This window comes from Tachypleus tridentatus, chromosome 6, assembly GCF_004210375.1.
Source record: "Tachypleus tridentatus isolate NWPU-2018 chromosome 6, ASM421037v1, whole genome shotgun sequence".
NCBI classification, from domain to species: domain Eukaryota; kingdom Metazoa; phylum Arthropoda; class Merostomata; order Xiphosura; family Limulidae; genus Tachypleus; species Tachypleus tridentatus.
In genome coordinates this window covers 133,475,461-133,498,049 of record NC_134830.1, presented here as the reverse complement: position 1 = coordinate 133,498,049, position 22,589 = coordinate 133,475,461, and the positions used below count along the sequence as shown (strand labels likewise).

The 22,589-nt window shown below is 31.8% G+C and overlaps 1 protein-coding gene and 1 long non-coding RNA gene across 6 annotated transcripts in view; both read left to right on the top strand.

The window, feature by feature from the left end:
- The window catches only part of LOC143253709 (uncharacterized), a 397,296-nt gene that overhangs the window by 83,865 nt on the left and 290,842 nt on the right, over window positions 1-22,589 (top strand). The gene's annotated exons all lie outside the window — the stretch shown is intronic.
- Window positions 566-22,527, top strand: LOC143253704 (uncharacterized). 3 transcript variants are annotated; one of them, XM_076507980.1, is made up of 6 exons: window positions 566-1,051; window positions 1,403-1,437; window positions 3,173-3,310; window positions 17,210-17,353; window positions 20,419-20,518; window positions 22,079-22,527. In XM_076507980.1, the coding sequence occupies exons 1-4, from the start codon at window positions 787-789 to the stop codon at window positions 17,300-17,302; spliced, it is 531 nt and encodes a 176-aa protein (XP_076364095.1). In that variant the 5' UTR covers window positions 566-786; the 3' UTR covers window positions 17,303-17,353; window positions 20,419-20,518; window positions 22,079-22,527. The 3 variants fall into 3 exon arrangements, with proteins under 3 accessions (XP_076364095.1, XP_076364096.1, XP_076364097.1); XM_076507981.1 differs by lacking the exon at window positions 17,210-17,353; XM_076507982.1 differs by lacking the exons at window positions 17,210-17,353; window positions 20,419-20,518; window positions 22,079-22,527 and adding an exon at window positions 7,566-14,044.

The following is a 22,589-nucleotide window of genomic DNA, read 5'->3' as shown; positions in this document are numbered from 1 at the left end:
GACTGCAAAGTGTAACTGTACTATGAGCACACGGGACCGAAAAATGCAATTATACATTAACGAAGCTCAGTGCAAATATATATGTTGATATAATTCTATAAAATGAACATGGCCTGAAAAGGATATGTTGAATTAAACATTTTGCACAATGGACAATATGTAATATACAATAAGTAAATCAACATGGTAACGGGGGTGTTACCTTGGAATAAGTTTAGATATGAATGGAATAACACCATCTCTTGATATGGAGGACGAGGTTTACACCCCCTTTGATCCTAACGTGGATCAAATTCCGACGTCGGACCGCATAGAGACCCTAGACAATTTGTTTCAGTTCTTTTTGATAAGTTAATCGTTATAGTATTTAGTGAATTAAAAAGGTTTGTCAGAAGATCAGTGAAATTTATTGTTTTTCGACATTATATGTTATTGTTAGCGACTTCTGTATTTAATTTAAAATTAACAGTCGAGAAGTATATTAATCTTTCTATTAACAAAATTTAAATAAAAATAAATTAGGGTTCAGGTAACTATTAGGTAACTATAGAGAAATAAACAAGCATGATAGCCTAGAGACAAATCTGACTACTGGCAATCGACCGTGCATTGATAACTCTGTACGGTCAAATTCACAACTCCATTTTCTTTTATTCAGAAGGGTTTGCTGGCTCGCTTAAATCGATAAAAAATTACAGCCTGGGGACATTTTAGGGGAAACAGCTTCATCACAACATTCCAAACTCCTCTGGAAGAATTCAATGTAGAATCAGGAGTAACCTCAATATGTATATTCCCAATGGCCTTCGACTTCAAGAACACCAGGGTTTCGTGAGCACTATGCCCAAACACCAGCATCAGACACAATGTCCACAACACCTATTGAAAACATCCAACACTGGAACTTGGTTGACCCTAACCCAAGTGGACCAGCTGACCAACCCAAGGGGGGGCCACCCCAAGGTTGAGAGGGATTTAAAGACAATTCCTGAGTTAATGATCTTCACAGGTTTCACCAGCAATGCTGGGTCTAGTTGTAGTGTGAGGAGAGGTAGGTATTATTGAAAATACATTTTCAATTTTAGAAAATCTTATCTTTTAATAACTAGTTATTGTGTAATGATTTAAATAGTGTATTCCTTCTAATTATAAAATAGTGTAATTTTAAATCATTTCATGTATATTTACATTTGTCAAAATTATATATCAAGTTTTTGTACATTTAGTAATTGATAAAAAAAACAAACCTGAAAGTGTTTGAGATGCAATATCGTTAAGCAGAGAATTAAGAACTATTTATAGATTTTTTATTTGTGTGTAGATGCAAACATGTTTAATCAGTTTGAAGTTTCTCATTTTTACTGATCCAAAAAACAACAGAATATTATTCTATTTTTTTCAGATAAAAGACTCCCAGACATAGACACTGTGCCAAAAGTAAGTTTAAGCATATTAAGAAAAGTGTGTAGGTTATGTTTTACATTTTTAGAGGTAAACAGTACAAACCAAAATATTTAATGTTTCTATTTCACTAGAACTATGTAGAAATATCAAGAATATTGTAGGATGTTTTATTATGTTTGTAACATCTCAAAATCTAATCAAGTAAGTTTAAATAAATATTACTATGAGGTGATTTCTTGGTGCCAGATTACTTACTTTAGTAAACTACATTTTTTTATTATTTTTTGCTTCTGACTTACAAGATTTTAATCTTCTCAAACAAAAGCATCCAACACATAGTATGTTTTGAATTGTTTAATGCTTTTCTCATTGGGACACCTTCTTTATAATTAAACATGTGATATTGGACTTACTTTTTGGGTCTAACTATATATACTGGGCTGAACCTGGTCTGATGGTTAACTTGACAACTGTGTATCTGTGTTTTGTTTCATATTCTGTAACTGTCTTCAGTTACAACAACAAAAAATTGTGCACCATTTGGTCTGACAGAAATAGCCTAAAATTAGTGTCTAATCCATCACTTCAAAGTTAGAGATAGCTAGTGCATAGTTCTTTATGAAACTCAATAAAGAAACAAAGTGATAACTGTTTGAGACAGTAGAAGTTTTACATAGAAGAATATGCCTAGTACCTCTCATTCCTTGAACCAGTTTCACTCAGGGTGATGTTGTCATTGGAATGCATGCCTTCTTTAGAACATGGATTGTTGAGTCACTCTTCTGTGTGGATTGAACTTGTTTGACATGCTAAATGTCTGATTTAACATGTTCCAACATTAGAAGTTTACAAATATTTGTTTAACCTTCTTATGTGCCAGGCAAGAGAATGTCCTTCAGTTGCATTAATTTCTTTAAGAAAGGTGTTTATTTTGGAATGTTTTTAACAAGAAATATCATTTTATGTTAGGTCTTAATAGACCACTTGAATATATGGAGCTTCAGGGATTTCATTTGAAATTCATATACTCTGAGTTCATAGCTTTATTGTTCTGATGTTTGACAACATATATCATGTTGCTTATCACATGATACAGTGATTACAAAGATAATATAGTTTTATGGGATTTTTCACATACTTTCGACTGTTCTTTCCCTGGAGTGAAAGACACCACGGCTTTCTCCAGTTGCATTGCCATATAAGTGTAGAGATTCTACCTAACAATTAAGTTAAAGGTACATATGGGCTAATATATTTGAAACTGACATTATTAATTTAAAATGAAATATATATATTTAAGTGTACCATATGTTTATACTCTTTGTAATGCTAAAGAAGTATGATAAAACTAAAGGAGGACCAAATAAAGTTCTTTAGGTGGGACATAAACTTAGAGGTAGGAAATGCATAAGGTTGGACCCGATTGTACTTGGATGTTTTTATATAAGGTATTATACATGTGGATGATTATTCCATTTTGATGTAAAGGAGATTTGACAAATGTGCAAATATAGAACATTAAGAATGAGGTGGGAGTAGAAATGTCAAAGGAAACAATAGGAAGGTATTATTTTCTTGGCTCTTGTGTATAATGTGTCTTGACAAATAGTCAAGAAAATATGTAAATGTTATGTGGTAAAGATAACTTTTTGTTTGTACCATAGGCATACTTTGCATTTGAAAAAAATAAATTGTGAATTATTCTTGTGTATACTTCATGTTTTATATTGCTAATGTAAAGTTAACATTTATTCTTTCTTTGTTTTAGGTATTCCTTCAGTCAGAATTTTCTCTGCATAGTCCAGAAACCTTTAAAACTGTGTTACCATGGGCTTGTATACAATCTGACCACATTACTGTAGAGGATTTTAATACATGTTCATCCTCTAAGCTATTACAGGAAAAGGTAATTTATGCTGTTATTTGAACTGCTTTTAACCAGTCTTAAGACAATTATTGCTTCCATTCTTTTGATGTTGTACAACTTTCTTAGTGAGAATGTTTTTTATTATTTCTAGGCTATATGTCTAACCCTATTGAGTTTAATCAACCAGTTATGTTGTTTGGAATAAATATACTTTTTAGGAATTGTAATATCCTATTATAATACAAATATTTTGAAACTGTTTCTTATGCTTTTGATATTGTAAAAAATATGAAAAATTAATAATTCATTGAAACAAAAGTATTGCTTGCAAACATCCCAAAATAACTTTTTATAAGTTGTAATAGCCGTGGATGTGTTTGATTTGGGAAAACAAGAACAAATTTTTCTACAAATCTTCTTTGTCAAACATTTTTTAATATTTTTTGGTTGTTTAGACCAAGCTGTTGTATTTCATGTAGTATGATTATTTAACATTTAGTTTCAGGTCAGCTTATATTAATATATCATTCAGGCCATTTGCAGTAGTGGGGTATGGGTTTATTTGGTCTTGGACATAAATTTTTCAAAAAAATTAGGTTCTAGTATTCAAAAATTCTACAATTGAATTTGACCACTAAACACTTAATGCTGAAATTAATTGTTAAAAAGACTTAATTACTTCCAAAAGGCAATTTTAACTTTCAGAAGTGTTTAAGATTTCAGAATCATTCACATTGCTGATTGGATTTCAAATTTCCTGAAAAACTTTAGTAACATTTGAGCATATTAGAACACCACCGTAATTGTCATACTGTGAACTTTACACACAAAATAGTCATTGATTTGCCATCAAAATTAATTTGTGCTTCTTGCAAGTTAATATTACATGAAATTATTACAAAAATAGAAGAAAAATAATGTCTCTAACTTTACTTAATGCTAATATTTAGTGTATACGCCTTTGACATCAGTAATATCTTTGGTACATTGAATATCTATTTATTTCTCAAAGTCACTGCACAATTTAATTTTTTTTTTTAAATCTATGTCCATAGGCTTTCTTTAGTATAGTTGGTACTCTTGTTGTATTTGTTCTGTGTTTTAATATCTGGACCTTTTGGAAGCTATTCCATTTGATAAAGTTATCTTAAGTTGTTGTTTTTTTTAATATGTTTCACGTATTGTGGAAGAGTTTGAGTGCAATTTAAAATATTGTCTGATTAGTTGTCTCGTAGGGTATAACATGGTGGACTGATATACTGTTGAATGTATACTGATCTATGGTTCCATCAATTTTGTGGAGAAGGTCAACACCATTTGTAGGTATTGTGCTTCATGTATGATTGACTGTTGACATGTGGTTGTCCTTCTGCAACATTTCATTGAGTTTTTATCAAATATATACACAGCAGTTGTAATCAAACAATTCAAATTCAAACTTCTCTGTCCTAAGTATCTTGTACTACTGCTAGTCTCTTTTTGCAGTGAAGACTTTCTTGCTGCTAATATTCCACAAAAGCCACATTTCTGCAGTTTACATGAGACTGTACTCTTTTTTTTTTTTTTTTTAATTTTATAAGTGTACGACATTGACTTTTCAGATATCGAGTTTTACATATCTCACATCTCTCTCAGTGAGGGTATTTTTTTGTTTTGTTTTGTCTACTCTTACAGGATAGGAGTTTTCTTGTAATAGTGCAATGTTTACTTCACAGTATATTGTGAAAACCAATCTCTTGACATTTTTATTAAATTTCAACCAGAATTATGTGAGAATTTGACACTGATTGTATCAAAGGGTGGATAATACTTTGTTTTTGCATTTTAAAGCCAACATCACACTATATTAGCTGTATGGATGATGATTTAGAAAAACTCTAACATCTTGTATATACCTACACTTACCTGTACAAGAAACTCAGAATGTGAAAATTTGAAACCTTTTTGTCACTGCAGAAATTATAAGAAATCACGTTTCAACATTGCAGTTATTTGTATTTGATTAAAAATGTAGAACAATTTGTACAAAAAATCTGTGCAACTAATTGTTGTGACTATGTGGTTATTTGTTCTTAAAATTTTAAATTAATTAAAGGCGTAGCATATTAAATTCATGGATAAAGTGAAAAAATCAATAACTTGTTTAGTATGTTGTTTTTCTTCCAACATTTTAAACAGTTATAGTCTTATATCATAAACACAACAAATTGAAAGCACAGAAACCATGAGGTGTTCTTGTAGAATTACGTTTTACTATTTTCATGTTAGGTAATTAATCTTCATAAATGATCATCCATCATATTGATTGTATTCTAATTGAAACCGATTTGTCTGCTCTGTAAGGCATATATAACTTTTCTCTTTTTCTTGTCTTCTTTTCTTGATTAATTAAGACATTATTATAAATCATTAGTGTCTGTTGACTTACACTCAGAATTTCTTCTTATGAAATAATTTTGTAGATACCATCTGTGTATATTTCTTGATTTGATACAGGTAGATTTAACACATATTGAATATATGTAGTAACACCTTAGAAACATTGACAGCAGTTTTATTCATTGTGCTAAATCAATTAATTTTCATATTTTTTTCAGCTAAAAATTAAATGTTCATTTTATGTTCTGTGTTGATGTTTTGAGGAAATACAGGAGTTACTCAACTTTTTTATGCATTTTAATGGAAATTGCTGTATATTTCTTGTCCCTGACTTTCAGGTGGCATTTGTGTTTGTCAGCATAGGAGGCCTTATGGTCTTCATATGTGGATGACACTTTTATTTTTCCATAATGAAGATCACTGTTCAAACTTTTTAGAATATCTGCACTTATAACATCTTACTGTTAAACTGACATGCAAGTTCATGAAGCATAATAACATATTTTTTAGACTTTTTCGGTAATCATAACATTGATGGAGTCTATTATATGTATATATACAGAACTATTCACATTTCAACAGCATTATCTCTCTTGTTATGCTGTATAAAAGAAATATTTTAATAGGCCTATTAATAAACAGAGCTTATAAGCCATACTTCATATATTTTAATCTACATTCTCAAATTTCATTTTTGCATATCCTAAAATGTAATGGTGTCCTCAACATTTATCAGAAAAAACTATCAACACTTTTTTAACTTTGAAACTCAGAAATCCACCTAAGCTACCAATTGTACCCAAACTAACCATATGCTCTTGTCTCCTATACATAACAAAGCTTTCCTTTTTGAAAAATCAATTTTAATGCATAATTCATTATCAATGCCCTCAAATTAATTTCAGATTAATTTTCAAGTTCTCATCATATATATAAACTTTTTTCTATTAGCTTTCTCTCTGTTTCTCTTATTTTCCCCCTTACAGTCTTAACCAATCTCATTTCATCCTTCTCCTGCTCCCATCTGTCTTCACTATCTTGAACATGTGGATCAGATTTCTTAAACAAACATGCCATAGACAGAGCTCACATCCCCCTCCCTCAGTGTTTTTACTCTTGTCTTTTTGTGGTCCCCCGGAAGATAAGACTGCTGTCTTGTGATCAACTATGGTTTTATCAGTTTTAATTATTACTAGCTATTGAACAGTGTTATTCACCACAATACATGTTTCCTGGTACCACAGGGTATTTTCTGCTCCTGCCCTTTCTCTCTTGTTTCAGTTTATTCACAGACACCCTCACCACACTCCTATACTTGATTGGGACCTCAGTAAAGTATTGTATACTTGTATGCATGACCCTTTCAAGCCATTGGCTTCTTGCTCTTTATTTCACTCTTCTTTTGCTTGTTTTTTCTCACTTATTTATGCTCTAAATTTCTTGGACTATCACAGAAAAAGCCAGCACTTTTTCTTTCACATGTTGGCTTTTAAAAATAGAGTTCCCCTGTTGCACTGTCTCCAGTAAAATACCAAACTGAAATACTAGTAAGGATCCAATCACTTTATCCAGGTCTTCCATTTTGTAAAGTTACCATTTTATAGCTGCTGGGGTAGTGTACTGTGGAGAATCCTGCCTGGTCAGACTAAACCACTGGAGCAATACAAAAGAATAACAATATGGTAAGAAGTGGAGTGATAATAATGTTGTCAGTGTAATATAAGCTCCTTCTTGTATACAGCACTCATGTCACTTGTGCTATTCTCCTGCTGTACGAGTTTGTTTAGTAGCATTTAGGTGAGCACACTTTATACAATTATATCCGCTTTCTACAACTAGTCTGTTCATTAGAGTTGATGTGTGTATTATCATGTGTAGACAAATATTATGTAACTTTAGTGCTCTCCTCCTGTAGCTGGAGTATATACTCTAGAGTCTAATGGTAGAGTTGAAGTGAGTACACTATACAAAACCAAATGACATTCCACAGGTGGAGTATGTTCCATCGAATCTGATGGAGAGTTGAAGTGTATACATGAATACATATTGCATAGCTAATGTGCCCTCATCTTGCAAATGGGGTCTGTCCTCTAGATTTCTAATGGTAGAGTTGAAGTATGTTCAATTAGTATGAAATTTTGAATTTAATAAAAAGTGTATATGTATGCTGAATGAACAAAGAATTGTTTCTCATTTGTGACATCCTACACACATGTAAGTATGCTCATATCTGCTGGTGATCTAAACACATAATGAAATATCTTTTTCTGATCTTTTCAGCCATATAAGTCAGTATTCTTTCCCATTCAATAGAATTTTGTGTAAAGATGGAAACAAAGTAATGGAAGCTTGCTTTGGTGACATATTTCTAGAGAGAAAATGAACAAATTCTGACCCAGTTGCAGTCCTAATTTTTTTTTAAAACTTGCTTTACTTTTTTTTATTAGTTAACTGTATTAAGATGTTGTATGTGATAAGAAGAGAAATGTTTATCCAAGATATTTTTCACTTAGCCATATGAAATTTAGTGTTGCTGAAAAAGGCTGTTATGCCAAGCTGCATTAAGACAAGCTTTCATTGTCACTGTTAACTTATAAAACTTTTTGCTGTGATTCTTTATTGCTATACCACATTATGGTTGAGCATACCAAAACAAATTATATGAAGTGTATTACAAACTGACATTTTTTACATTCCATTAGGGAGACAATGAAAGGACAATACTTATTATTAAACTTACATTTTAAATCATGTTATGGAACACTAAAAGGACAATATTTAACATCAAATTTTACATTTCAAATTGAATTTGAAAGCAATGAAAGGAAAAAAATGACAAGTGTTATTGATAAATATCATTTTTTCATTGTTCCCTGATAAAACAAAGAGAACATTAATCAGTAAGAGGACACCATTAAAAATTAGAATCTTACAATTGATGAGAATTTCCTTCAACCTCTTTCAGAGTTGTTATGTGAAACATGAATAGTATTCCAGAACTAGCTGTATGTGCAAAACTGTTTTTATATTTTGTTAACCAGTTAAAAAACATATTCTTGGATGAAATATATTTTAAGTGTAATAATCAAAACAATCATTTACATTTTAAATACATAAGCCTTTCCTTGTTAAATTATTTTCATGCTGTCAGTAAAGTAACATAGACTGCACATTGTTACTGGGGCTGTATTTCCACAGTGAGAGCTTACCTCTCCAGCTTGTGTAGTACTTGTTCTTGTTTTATTGACTTTTCTACAGTTTCTTAACTTCATTCTCAACTTGTTCAACACTAAACTTATTCCATTCCTGGCTGGGTCAACATTTTCATATACCCCTTTTTCTCTAGTTTCTTAGCTTCTCCACTTTACCTTTTGCAGTAGCTCTTTGAAAGGCTACCCATTCAATGATCAATGTCTTTGTACTGGTGAATCATTAACTTCCATTCTACTGATTTCCAATTCCAGATCCAACATTTCTGGCTAGCCCAACTATAGTTTATCTTATTTTGACAACTTTTTCACAGGAAACCAGTCTCATCATTGAAATATGTTCATCATTCTCAACCATCTTTTTATTTATTTTCACAGTGACATTTGATAGCTGATCCCACTTGTCACACCCACCTGACAATAGTTTTGTCTGATGTTTTATATTTTATCATTTATAACCAATAGAAAACCAAAGTTTTAATGCATCAAATGACATTATATTGCAGAGAATTGTCTATTTTGTTTCCAGTTCAAATTTTATTGCCATGTGAAGTACATTGGCAGTATTAGTTCAATATTTATTTAATGGCTCTTGTTACACAGTTAGAAAGCCAGAAAACGTTTGGTATTCATAGCACATTATCTGATTTTTTAACTGTTATTAATCTGTGTTCTTTGGTGCTTTATTTAAATAAATAATTATTTAGTGGATTATTACTGTTAGTATAAAAAAGTAGGATTAAGTGTCCTGGACAATCAACTGCAAGAAAAAGATTGTGTAAAAATTATGCCATTAGTGTGAAAAAGTAAGGTTAAATGTCATGAAGAGTTGACAGAAAAAAAAGACCCATGTAAATACACTATTTCTTGTTTTTCAGGTGTATTCTTTGTTTATTATTAGAAAAGTAACTAAAATATAAAAAATCAGAAACTTACATTATATTACTTAAAATAAAGAATAATAACGAATTTTCATGAAGGATACACACAAACATCTCCCAAGTTGTCTATGCATTGTGTAATTTGATAGGGTAACTTGAGCACCTCATTCACCACTTAATTTTGTAATTTTATGGCAGGAATATTGATTTATATACAGTTGAAAGGGCAATGAAACAATAGAATTTAAATATAAACAGATGTATACTGTTTCAAGTTTGATGCTATTTAGAATAAACACTTAGTTTTATGTTACAACTTGAAGTCATTCTAGAAAGAAAAAAGGGTAATTCGAATATAGTACTTTTCTCTTTTCACAAGAGTAACTATTCTAATTCATCTCTGCCTCCTATATGGGAACATTTGCTTTATGCATGCCACAAGCCTTCCACTCCCAGATTTCAATGTCTCTCTTATGTAAATTATTATGCATCACATCTCTATCAGTAGGAACACAGTATACTCATATGATGCAAGTGATCCTCTAGGAGTTGCTATGGAACTATCACTTCTCACTTGGCAGTGCTTGTGCATGTATGTGTTTCTTTTCTGACCTGATTTTGGTTTGGGATGCAGTTTCTTAACAAAGTGGTTATATTTTATGAACTACCCAGTTTTCTTTAGAATTACCTTAATTCTACCTTGTTGTAGTCACCTTTTTGTCAACTCTTCAAACATGAATTCCAAAGTTAATCTCACCATTTCGTGTCTCCTGCCTCAGGTGCAAGCAACCCAGTGGGAGGCTTATCAGTATGTATTCGCAGAGTCCGTATCTTCGATTTGTCCATTGCTGGGTGGTGTACCAGTTTTATGCCTTACCATTTAGGTTTGCTTCTGCACCTTTTATTTTCTGCCAGATGGTCAGGGATTTTGCTCTTCATCTTCTTCTAGGACTGCATTTCCATTATTATGTGGATGATTGTGTTCTTCAGGTCCATTCTGAACTGGAGTCGGTCAGTCATACTCTTCAGCTCTTTCATGTAGCTGCTTGGAGAGGCTGGTTAATCAAAGTGTAGAAGTCCTGCCTCCATCCTTCACAATTCCTTGTCCATTTGGGTGTTTTTTTAAACATTCACATTGGGCTCAAACCTTCTCTCTGACTTTGTTCTATGGAATTGTTAGTTCACCTCACTTTCTGCTTGCAAGGCTCCTTTGCTTTTGGGGATGTGGTCTTCCATGACACCATTAGTCCACCTATGTCATGCACATATGTGTTCCTTACAATGGCTCTGCCTGATCAATGGAATTTTGCTCAGAACTCCTTGGCTTTTCCTATTACACTTCCTCTTTCTTAGTGGATGATCTGCCTTGGTGGTTGGACAAGACTCGTACATTAGTGGGCATCCCAATTCATCCTCCTTGTCCATGTATACTTCTGTTTACAGATGAATTCCTTCTGTGTTGAGATGCATGGGTCAATCACCAGGAAACTTCAGGTTATTGGTCTGTTGATGAGCAGTCTTTATATATCAATATCTTCAAGCTTCTAGTTATCCATTGGGCTTTGGATAATGACCTACTTCTAATCAGACATTTTCTGGTGATAATCAATTTCAAGAATTCAACAGTTGTGGTATATATCAATCACCAAGGTGGCACCTGGTCGAGATCCATCTGTTTTCGTATGTTGGATCTCTCCTCTATTGGGGCCACATGCACCACATTTATTTAATTGCATGCGATGTTCCTGGTGTTTTACGTCTTGTGATGAATCATCTTTCCTGCTCCAACAAGATGTATCCAACAAAGTGTTCCCTTGATCCTCTTATTTTCTGGTGGCTTTGCACTCAGTTGCATTTTCCTCACATTGCAAATTACCACTCTTTTGGTCTCCAGTGCATCATCCTCAGGTTTTGATTTTCGATGCCTTCAGTCAAGATTTTTCACATAAATTCCTATATGTTTATTTCCTGTCTTATTGCTTCATTGGGTGGTTTCCTTAATCCTTGCCACTTCATCCAGGGTTTTATGATAGCTCCTTTTTGGTTTCCTTGAATGCAGCAACTCCAGTTATTTCCTTTTGTACCCTTTCCCTTGTTCCCCACTCTCCTTTGTTAACCACGGTTACTAGTTCTACATCCCACAGTTCATATCCCCCATCTTCATGCTTGGCATGCTTGGTCCTTAGCAAGAATTCTGGATTTTTCCTGTTGAGTAGCTTGCTATTTATCTCAAGCCATACGTCTTACTTCCATGAAGGTATATCAATGAAAATAGAAAATCTTTTACATATGGTCCAGATGTTGGAGATTTTTATATGCTCAGTCTATTGTGACAGATATCTGTAAGTTTCTTACATGGGTTTTTGACTGGGGGTCTTCGGTCTTCTTGATTTCAAGTTGTAAGGCAGCCTTGTCTCGTACCTTTCATCTATCCATTACTGTAGAGTCTTTGCTTCACCTGCTTTGCCACGTTAATTCATTCCTTCTGGATTCATTGCCATTTCAGACAGCCTACTCTTCTGGTCTGAGATGTTTATGTGGTCTGCTGTTCTCTTACTTTATCTCCATTCAATCCTTATTCTTTTTGTATATGTTTCAACTTTACCTTAAAACATATTTCTTTCTCCTTTTGGCTTATCCCACCTGTTTATCATCAATGTCACATGCACACTTTACCACCATACCTATCTTCTCTTTTATCTGGATCATTCCTTCCTCCCATCATGGCTATTTGGTTAGGACACTTGGCTCACAAACTAAGGGTTTCAGTTTAGAATTCCCATTTCACCAAACATGCTTATCCTTTCAGCCATGGGGGTATTATAATATAATGGTCAATCACACTATTCTTAGTAAAAAAAAAAAAAAAAAACCAAAGTTTGGCAGTAAGTGGTGATGTGATGACTAATTCCTTTCCCTCTAGTTTTCATCACTAAATTACGGTTGGCTAGTGGAGATAGCCCTAATGTAATGGAACAAATGCAAACCTTTTTCCTGTAAACATCAACAGTACATGAGAATAACTCCTCATTTTTGCCTATTTCCCTTCATTCTGTCTCTGATATCTATCCTCATCCCAATCTGGATAGACTCTTATGTTTGGTGCATGCCTTTCATTGCTATAATGCCTCCAATGCTTTCTTTTGTAATTCCCATTCTTGACTTTTCATCCTTTGACAGTTTTCTTCATCTAGAGATCCATCCCCTTCTACACTGAACAGTTTGATTTGTTGTTTAATCCAGTAGGCATGTTTATCATTGTCCCCTTCCCACAGGAATTTGTTTAGAGTAACTTCTCATCAAATTCAGCACTTTGCCTTTTCTCTTGCTTCTTGTCTTTTTTGACCACTTGAGGAAATCTTGCAATCGGGCATGTGGATCATGCCTAACATAGTCATCTCCCATTATTTACATCATATTGCAGTTCCTGCTTATTTGAGTTTTACTTTACACCTGTGGCTGTTCTTCACATTTCAGTGCAACTCTAAGACTGGGCTTGTCTGTATTAATGCTTTCTTTTGTTCCAGGGATCTGTCCTCCACACCTTTATTACATGGATCCTTTCCTTTGGCAAGTGGTACCTGACCAGGTATTCTACATTCCAAAACCCACACTGTACAGCCATGTAGAGTTGTGCTGTTCATTTCATGGCTTCACAGTGCTCACCATTGAGATGTAACATTTTACAAGATCTCTTGAAAGTGAATATCCTTGTGATATTGTGTCACAAACTTGCCCATTACAGACCATGATACCTATGGACTTGCAGTTCCCCTTTACAAGTATTCCAGTACAACTCTTTTTATCTATGGAGGTATCCTTCAGATGCTTTTGTGGAGTACATCTGTTCTTCCCTCCTCCTAATTAATGTGGGGTTCAAGCTATAATATTATTACCCTGAAGATGTATTTCTGATTGGTGCTTCCCTCTTCTCACACTTCTTATCTTTTCTTCAAACACACATGTTTTAGTACTTACATCTTCTCCCAAACTTTGAAGTAATAGTTTGGTAAAGGCATGTAGAGGGAGTCACATGAGTAGACTGTATTCTTATTAATGGAGAGATGACACAAGATGATTCACATAGACTTGTTGGTGAAAACATTTGATTTCAATAGAAGAGAAACAGAAGACTTGTGGCATATGTAAAGAAAAATTTCCCATATAGGAAGCAGCAGTGTATGAGAATAACTGTTCTTGTGAGTGGTGAGAAGTATCCATCTGAAATACATTTTCAGTATACAGGAAAATTATAACCTTAGCTTTATTTCAAATTGTTTTTGGTAGTTACAAGGTCAGTCACATTGTAGAGAAAAATAAATAAAATATAAAATTTTCCTGATAAATAATTTTCTGTAATTATTTAGGATGTTTTTAGAGATTACATGAATGAAATTTTTCTGATGAATAAACATTTTTTTATCTTAAGATTGGAATCACTTTGTGCCCAGACAAGTAAACAGAACTAGCTAATGTTTAGAAATATTTAATTAAAAAATTAATATTTTGTGTACGAAGTCTTATAATGTCAGTCAAATGTTGTTAAAAAAAACCACATTGTATTAAAAGTTGTAGTAGGGAAATTGTAATAAGTACAAAATCATTAGAAACTTGATTCATTCATTCAGGCCTGTGTGGAAAGAGTTAAATAATATATCTTATTTATATATCCTACTCTTCAACAAATTACTTCTTTCCTTATGTATTGATTTATAAACATGGTGTATAAGTTACTTTCATGGTCAGTTACAGTGCTGCCTCGTGTACCACCTTTTCATCCATGAGAGCCATTAGTCTTTTCTCTTAATGATCTCAAGTTTCTACAGATCTTCCTAATTGTGGTTGGGTTTATTCTTATGTATCTTACCTTTTCCTACATTTATATACCTATTAACATTTTTTGCTCTATCATCTTTCCCTTTAAATAATATTAATTGCATCAGGTACATTATTTTGTGGTATCTATACCCTTGATACTTCACAGACTTAATTTACCTAGCAGGTCTTGTACTTAAAGGCAGATAAAATCTGATCTTAATTCTTATTCAGAGGAATGTTTTGACATCCTATTAGGACTGTTTGTTTTTATCTTGTATGTATTGAGTGTTTAATGAGTTGTGCATAAAGGCTGTTTATACTGTACAATAAATCATGATCCTCATACCTTGCTCATTTTACATAACAAATGAGCTTTGCATTTGATCTGTGTTATTAACAGTGATTTTCCTGAATGCCTTACAAGTGAATTTTGAGTTGTATCTTGCCAAATTTGCTATCTGGCATTTTGATCACAGTATTCTTCAGAGGATAATTTACAGGCCAGCATCATAATGCTGTATGGCCTAACACTCCTTTTAATAACTGTAAGGGTATCTGGGGCTGTGAAATTATTTGACTAAGAAAAACATTATCTTATAATATGAAAGTATTTAAATGGCTTTTTCACATGCTACGTATACCACTGTGACTGTTCTCAATAAACTTCCACTGGTAGTGAACAGGAGATATCATTGTGTGGTTAATAATCAATCAATAGATACTTTTCCTACCTCTTGATGCATGTTCTTATATAGCATTGGAAACATTAGAGATGGGACAACTGTTCTCTGTGTAATGTTTTATAACTCCAACTAGGATGGGGTATATCTTATAGCTTTATTTTTACCTTTCTTAACCTATTTGGTTGTTCCCATTGTACTTTCCTACTGTTGTTCAGTCCATTCAAGTGTCTTTTTCTATCTTTTTTCTTTATTTTTCCTGGATGTCCACTGACTGGGCAAGTTTCTTTACTTGGCCATTTTTGTTAAATGTGGATTTAAAGTTCCTTAGTCTCAGGAGCATATCCAGTCAATAATTAGTTTTGGTATATTGAGATCTTTTCACTAAAGTTACAGGACTGTGCATTGCAGTCTGACACTGACCTGTTATGTCACTTCCATTAACCACTTCTGAAAATATGAAGGTCTTGCAGATTATTCAATACCAACATCAATACAGTCATTTTTTATGTATTATTTAATGTCTATGAAAGAAAAGAGAAAAATGTATTTTCTGAATGACCTTGTTTGTTTTAGTTTCTTGTGAATCTTAGTTCACTCTGCTTATTTTTGTTTTTTTCTAGGTTGTTTCCTTCTTGCCTAAATTAACTCTTTCCATTTAGGGTTAGTTGAAGTGACTGACTTTGTAACTGCAACAGTTATTCACACGATAACTTTTTTAACATGTTTTTGTATCTTCACAATATTTGACAAGCTTTCAGTAAACGTTACAAAGCTTTTGTACCAGAAAATTCAGAATTTTTAATTAAATATTTGTACTTGGGATTTGGAAGTGAATACAGAATCAGAGTGTTGACTGTTCTGACTGCAAAGTGATTTGCATATTAAGATTAAAAATAATTCTTTACATGTAAAGGCTTTCAAATTTAATTTGCATAAATTCTCAAACCTTCTGAATAAATATCCAACGTTTTTTTTATGAAGAACCATATATTTTACCTGTTATTTTCTCTAACTAAACTATCAGTTTGACTGACCTTGTAACCACCATAGAAAGATAGTTAATAATTCTAAATTGTTCTCCCCCTTTTTTTTTATAAATTGTTTGCTGATTGTCACAGAAAACTTGCACCTCTTTATACTTCATTTTATTGTTTTATTGCCCTTTGAACCATGTCTAACTAATAATCCCACCATACAAGTTTTAACTCGCTTGGCAGATGGGTAGCTCAGATTACCATGAGGAATAGTGTAATGTACAAATTGCTCACGAAAATACTTCATGAACGATTTTTTATTTTATTTTTCATTATTTTACATAGTCTTCTCTAATTAGTTTCTGATTTTTGTGTGTTAGTTATTTTTAACTTTAAATAAGGAATATACATCAGAAACAAAATATAATACCTACCTTTGACCTCTCTTCCTTTCCTTTTGGTTGCTGATGAACTTCAGGCCTACTTTTTGTTATAATGATGGTACTAAATAATTTTTATTTATTTAAATAATGCACTTAAGAACACAGAAAAATAACATAAACACTAACCAGCAACCGTTATGATTTAACTTGCTTTCTAATCAGGACAAGATTGGCCTTATTTAATTCATTTTCCTTTTCAATCTGAACAATACAAGATAAATTCCTCTATCCCAAAATGGTTATTTTGGCCTTTTGTATTTCAGATGAAAACCTGCTTGTTTGTGATATTGTGTTTGTAGAATTAAAATGAATTTCAAGGAGATACTCTCCTCTGAAATACATTCCTACTCATATCTTAGCTACTGGGAGATAATGTAGTAAAAGAAATAAAATGTGTATAGGAATAACTTTTTGTAATGAGAAGTGTAGATTGAATCACTACAAATTTAAAATTAACTACAGAAGCTTTATTTAAACACTTCCAGATATTTGACCTAATAAAATGCTGTGTGGTTAGAATTTGCAACTAATTTTTGTATATTTTTGTTCAGCTTGGACACTATTTGGATATAGTAGAAGTACAAATTGCAAGGCAGATTTCATTAAAGTCCAAAGCTTTTTTTCCATGCAATGACTTCTCATGATGCTTTAATGGACCAGTTGACACATACAATAAAAGCAGTTGAGGACCTAAAGTAAGTACTTTGAACACCTATCTTAGTTTTTGTGTGTAATGAGGCTTGTAGGTAAAAATGTTTTGTTCTTAACACTTGCAATAAGAATAATTATTAAATGTTTCAGGTGACACAGCATTCTTTAAGCTAACTATAAAGTGGTGTTAAAAGTTAAGAAAATATTTTTGTGATTATTGCATTGTCAACTTTTTTGTGTAATTCTGGCAACAAAGGACAGTAAATAGTTTTAACTTAGTAAAATATAACTGAATATATTATCTCTCAGAAATTATCTGAGTATCTTATAAAATCTAGAAGTAGTATTACTTTGTAAACATTTCAAATTTGGAATATTGTAACATTCTTAATGTTGAGTCTCTATTCTGATGTATTTGTATTGAACATATAAGACCAATTTAAAGTATATTTCATATTGCCATGATTTTTAATATCTCTTCATATTTAGTTGTCTTGGCACTTTAATAATTAACATTCATTACTTTATTCAGTTTATTTGATGCATTTCTGCTGAAAAAAGTGCTTGTTATCACATGTATGTTTATTTTGTATATAATCTTATAATAAGTATTCTTCACTACTTTTATCCACTAAGAGAGTGTTATATAATTAGAATAACTACTATTATTTATTACTAAAATAAACTCATTTGCTTTTCAGTTTTTTATGGTGTTAAAAGTTTCAATATATTTTTTCAAAAATTAAATTACTAAAAATAACTTCTTGTTTAGCACTTTCTATTAATAGATTGACTATAATCATGGATATAAATTTTTATTTTTATACTTGCTTTCTATTTGGCTCATTTGAAAAAGATTGAAACAATGTAGTTTATATATATTTTAAATACTTCTGTACATTTTTTAATAGGCTTGTTTAAATTTCTTTAGGTAGCTTCACATTTTGTTTAACAGGAATGTGTCATAAGATATAAAATCATAGAGGGTCACAACATGTAGATTGTGATTTGAAGTTATATCTGTGATTGTGTTTTACTTAACTTTAGTGAGTGTGTTTTTGGCAGAAGTTTTGATAAAGAACCTAAAATGCTAGTGTACAAATCTATTAATCTTAAATGAAAGGTATATAAATTAATCTGATGAGCAGTTTCTTACAAAAATTCAATCTATGTGTTTGCCCGTTGGGTAGCTGTGTTATCATACTAACAGTGGATGTAATAACATTGGAAGTTACTTAGAAAGATGTATTTTGTGCTTATGTAGAGACGTTTTACATTATTGAACCCCGAGTTATCACTATAACCATCTCGAGAAGGTTCACAGGTCAAATGCCATGTCATCATGGTTGTTTACTTGCATTCAAAATTTTTATTTAACTGCTATTTTATAATTTATCTCCTAGAGTTTGGTATCAAACTGTAGATTATAATTTTAGTTTTCATATTGTACATTATTTAATTGTTTCATGTGGTATGTTGAATGCAGCATTGATTCGTATTAGATGTTTGTGATATCAAACTACAAAGTCTTTAGTTTTGTATGAATTATTAATTCAAATTACCAATATTGTTAAGCTAGAATATAAAACAAAAACCTTTTATCTTTTCCATTTTGTGATATATCACTATATTTAGTGAATCAGACACAGTGCCCCCCACACACTTACCCCTTCCCATTCTTTGAAATGAGCCCTTATATATAATTGCTTCTATATATAACATATGAATTAGCAATCAGAAGCTCAATGTTTCCTCAGTGATTTTCTTAGTCATTTTCAAATATAACAGCATCCTCTTTTTCTTTCAAGACAAACCTTTGAACTGGTAGATTGAACCTTTAGTCTGTTCATGATTTCATATATTTTTAGATATAAATACAACTTAGTTATTAAACTTGATAAATTATAATGGAATGCTATGGTATTAATGAAGTAATTTATGATTTTTTGGTTATTCATATGTATATATAAAACCTAAAAAGAATTTTGTTTTATATTGTCCACATGTGAAAATTTAAAAAGCTTAGCAACTGGGTTCAAAGGTTGTAAATTGAGGAGATAATTGATTACTTTACTTCTTTTTTTACTGTTGTATGTTTTCAGAAAAAATATGTTTAAGAACTCGTTTGTAAATACTTATAAGCTATATAAATATACAATTTATAATAATTGAAATGAGACTGTATTTAAGAAATACTAGTCCACTGAAACACAGCTAAGATAGATCACTTTGTTAAAACTAAAGGTCTGTTTTATATTACTGGATATGGTAACGTGAGTGCATGTGCATCTCATCATTATAACTTCTGTATTGTTGTCAGGCATAGCTGAAAGCTCAATATAATGAAAATATTAAGTTTATATAAATATATAACATTGTGAGATTTAAGCCATTTAGTCTAAACATGTATGTTTTTGTTTTATAATCTCTAGTCATTCTAGAATGAAAAATGCATATTTTATAGTGATTTCTTAATTTTATATAGTGGTTACAAGATTGGTAAAATGGACTGAACTCATACAGAGATTATTAGTGAAAATAACATAAAATATAGTTTGTTGTTTTTAAGAATCGTTTGACAAAACTATCTGGACATTAAAAGGATTTTGCATGTGATATTTGACAATTTTCTGATGCATAAAAGTATTTTTAATCTTGAAAATTATTTTGCGCATTGGAGAGGTAACATAAAATAAAAATAGACAAGAAAAAACATTGCTTAACAAACCTTAAGATGTGTTTAAAAAATTTAATATTTTGGATCTGAAAGCCTAGTAGTATTTAATGATAATCTACCAACGTTTGTGAACATATGCTTACTGATTTAAAAGTAATAGATTGAAAACAACAACAAGCAAAACATTATTACAAAGTCAGTCCCAGGAACTGAGCCTGTACTGAAAGAGGTAATACGGCTGCTTTCACTTGCCATAAAATGGACCTTTTGTGAAAAAAAATAAACCTTTTGCACTACCTTAAGAACCCAAAATAATACTGTTAATTCTTTGTATGCCTGTTGCAAAATTCTTTTGTTATATTCTGTAAACATGGTAGATGTGATGTCTTATTTTAAATGTCTTTATAAAATACCTTGTACTTATGTTTAAAGGAACAAGATACAAAAAATTGATGAAGCACTTGTTAAAGGAGCTCTTCAAGTTATTCACCTTCAAAAGCGGTGTTTAAGGCTACATGTACTATTTAACAAGGTATGTGCATGAACTTTTAAAATTTAAATTATTTAATGTAAGTTACTTGAATGATATATAAAATTATCATATAATAACATATAAGTATTCTGAGAACACAGTAGTTGTTCAGAGTCAAAGTACAGAACCTATGTTTTTAGTTTCTTTTAATATATATCAGTCAGTCTATCTGCCTGTCTGTCAACTTTGTTTTTTCAACTCTGCATAACTGCAGTATGAAAAGAAGATCTAGAGTACCTAATAATCATGTTGTGTATGTAATTTCTGTGTAGAAAACCACTATTGTTTATCCAGACATCTTTAGGAAAAACTAATGCAAAGTTCCTATGAGAAAAAGCTGAAGGTTGCTTTTTCATGTGTATTTCTATATCCAGTATAGAATCTGGATGATAAAATAGAACATCACATCTAAAGACAGAACTACTGAAGCTATTGTCTTTAAACAATATCATAATGTGTAATGAAAAAATCTATGTGCAATTTACCAAACCTGGAAATGTACTTTTATTATAAGCCATAGTTTTACTAGAAGGTATACTGATAGAAGAGCCTCAGGATGGAGTTATCTCATCTGGTACATTTTGATGTCTGAGGTAAACAATTTGCTTTTGATGTGAAGGAGCCCAAAATTGCTCTAAACTCCTGTCTCTGTTTATAGTCTTCCACTAGTGCCTGGTGATTGTGTATTGTTTAACCCTATTGTTATTAAAGTTTAATTTTATCATCCTTTTTGTTTGTTAAATACATTATCTTTTACTTAGATTATTTATTGAAATGCAGTTTAACCCTGTTGGTTTATTTCAAAATTTTCATTATGGTATTCCACAGCAGTCCTACCATTTTTTTCTGTCTTGTTGTAATAAGGCTGGCTTGGCCAGGTGGTTAAAGCACTCAACTCGTAATCTGAGGGTCACAGGTTAGAATCCCCGTCACACTAAACATGCTCATCCTTTCAGCCATGGGGGCATTATAAGTGATGGTCAGTCCCACTATTCATTGGTAAAAGAGTAGCCCAAGAGTTGGCAGTGGGTGGTGATGACTAGCTGGCTTCCCACTAGTCTTACACTGCTAATTTAAGGACAGTTAGTGCAGACAGCCCTCGAGTAGCTTTGCACGAAATTCAAGACAAACTAAATCTGTAGTAATAAAGTGTTTTATTTTAATTCTTCTTCACATCATGTCTTTTCTTTTGTATGTAATTGTTACTTATTACTACACTTGTTTTTCTGATTATTAGGTCACAAATTTCTATCTTTTGCAGAGATCACATTATGGTATGCTGGTATCAATTAGCATAACTTAATCCACTCAGTGTTACTTAATCTATCCCAATCTAACTTAAAGTATTCCAGTATTTACACATAAACTTATATTGTTAATGTTTATCACAGTGCAGGAAGTCATCAACCAAATTCTGTTTCTGCTTGAACTATGAAAAAGGACTACAATGTATATTTGATGATTATTCCAAATGTTTGTGCAAGTTTGTGGCAGTATTATAAATTATATGTAATAAGTATATTTAGTTGTGTGTTTTTGATGTATATTTTTTATTTACAGGCCAAAGTGATGGCCACAGTCCACCAAACGCAACCAACTATACAACTACTTCTCTCAAGTTCTGATTTTGTTGGTGCAATTGACCTTATCTATACAACCCAGAAAGTGTTAACAGAAGAACTGGCTGGTATTCACTGTTTTAGGTAATAATAAAAACAGTAGTGATGAAGGAGTATGTATATTAACTCTCTTCATGTGAGCTTGGTCAATTTGACCAACCACGTGACCTCTTTGAACTCATTTGAAGTCTTTATACATTTAATACTTCTAACTTTTAATATAGTGTGTATATCTTCAAACATATTTGCAGTTTTTCAGTTATCATTATAACTCATACAAAAAGTTGTATTTGTTAGTGAAGTATTTTTAATAAACTAAAGCAGAGATTTGTTTGTATATATATCGAGTATTTGTTTAGAGTAGTCCATGTACAAAGTAATTTTCAATTTGAGCAACAGTATCACAACAACAAAAGTTTGAAATAATTCTAAATTAACCTTTTTCTCTTTCT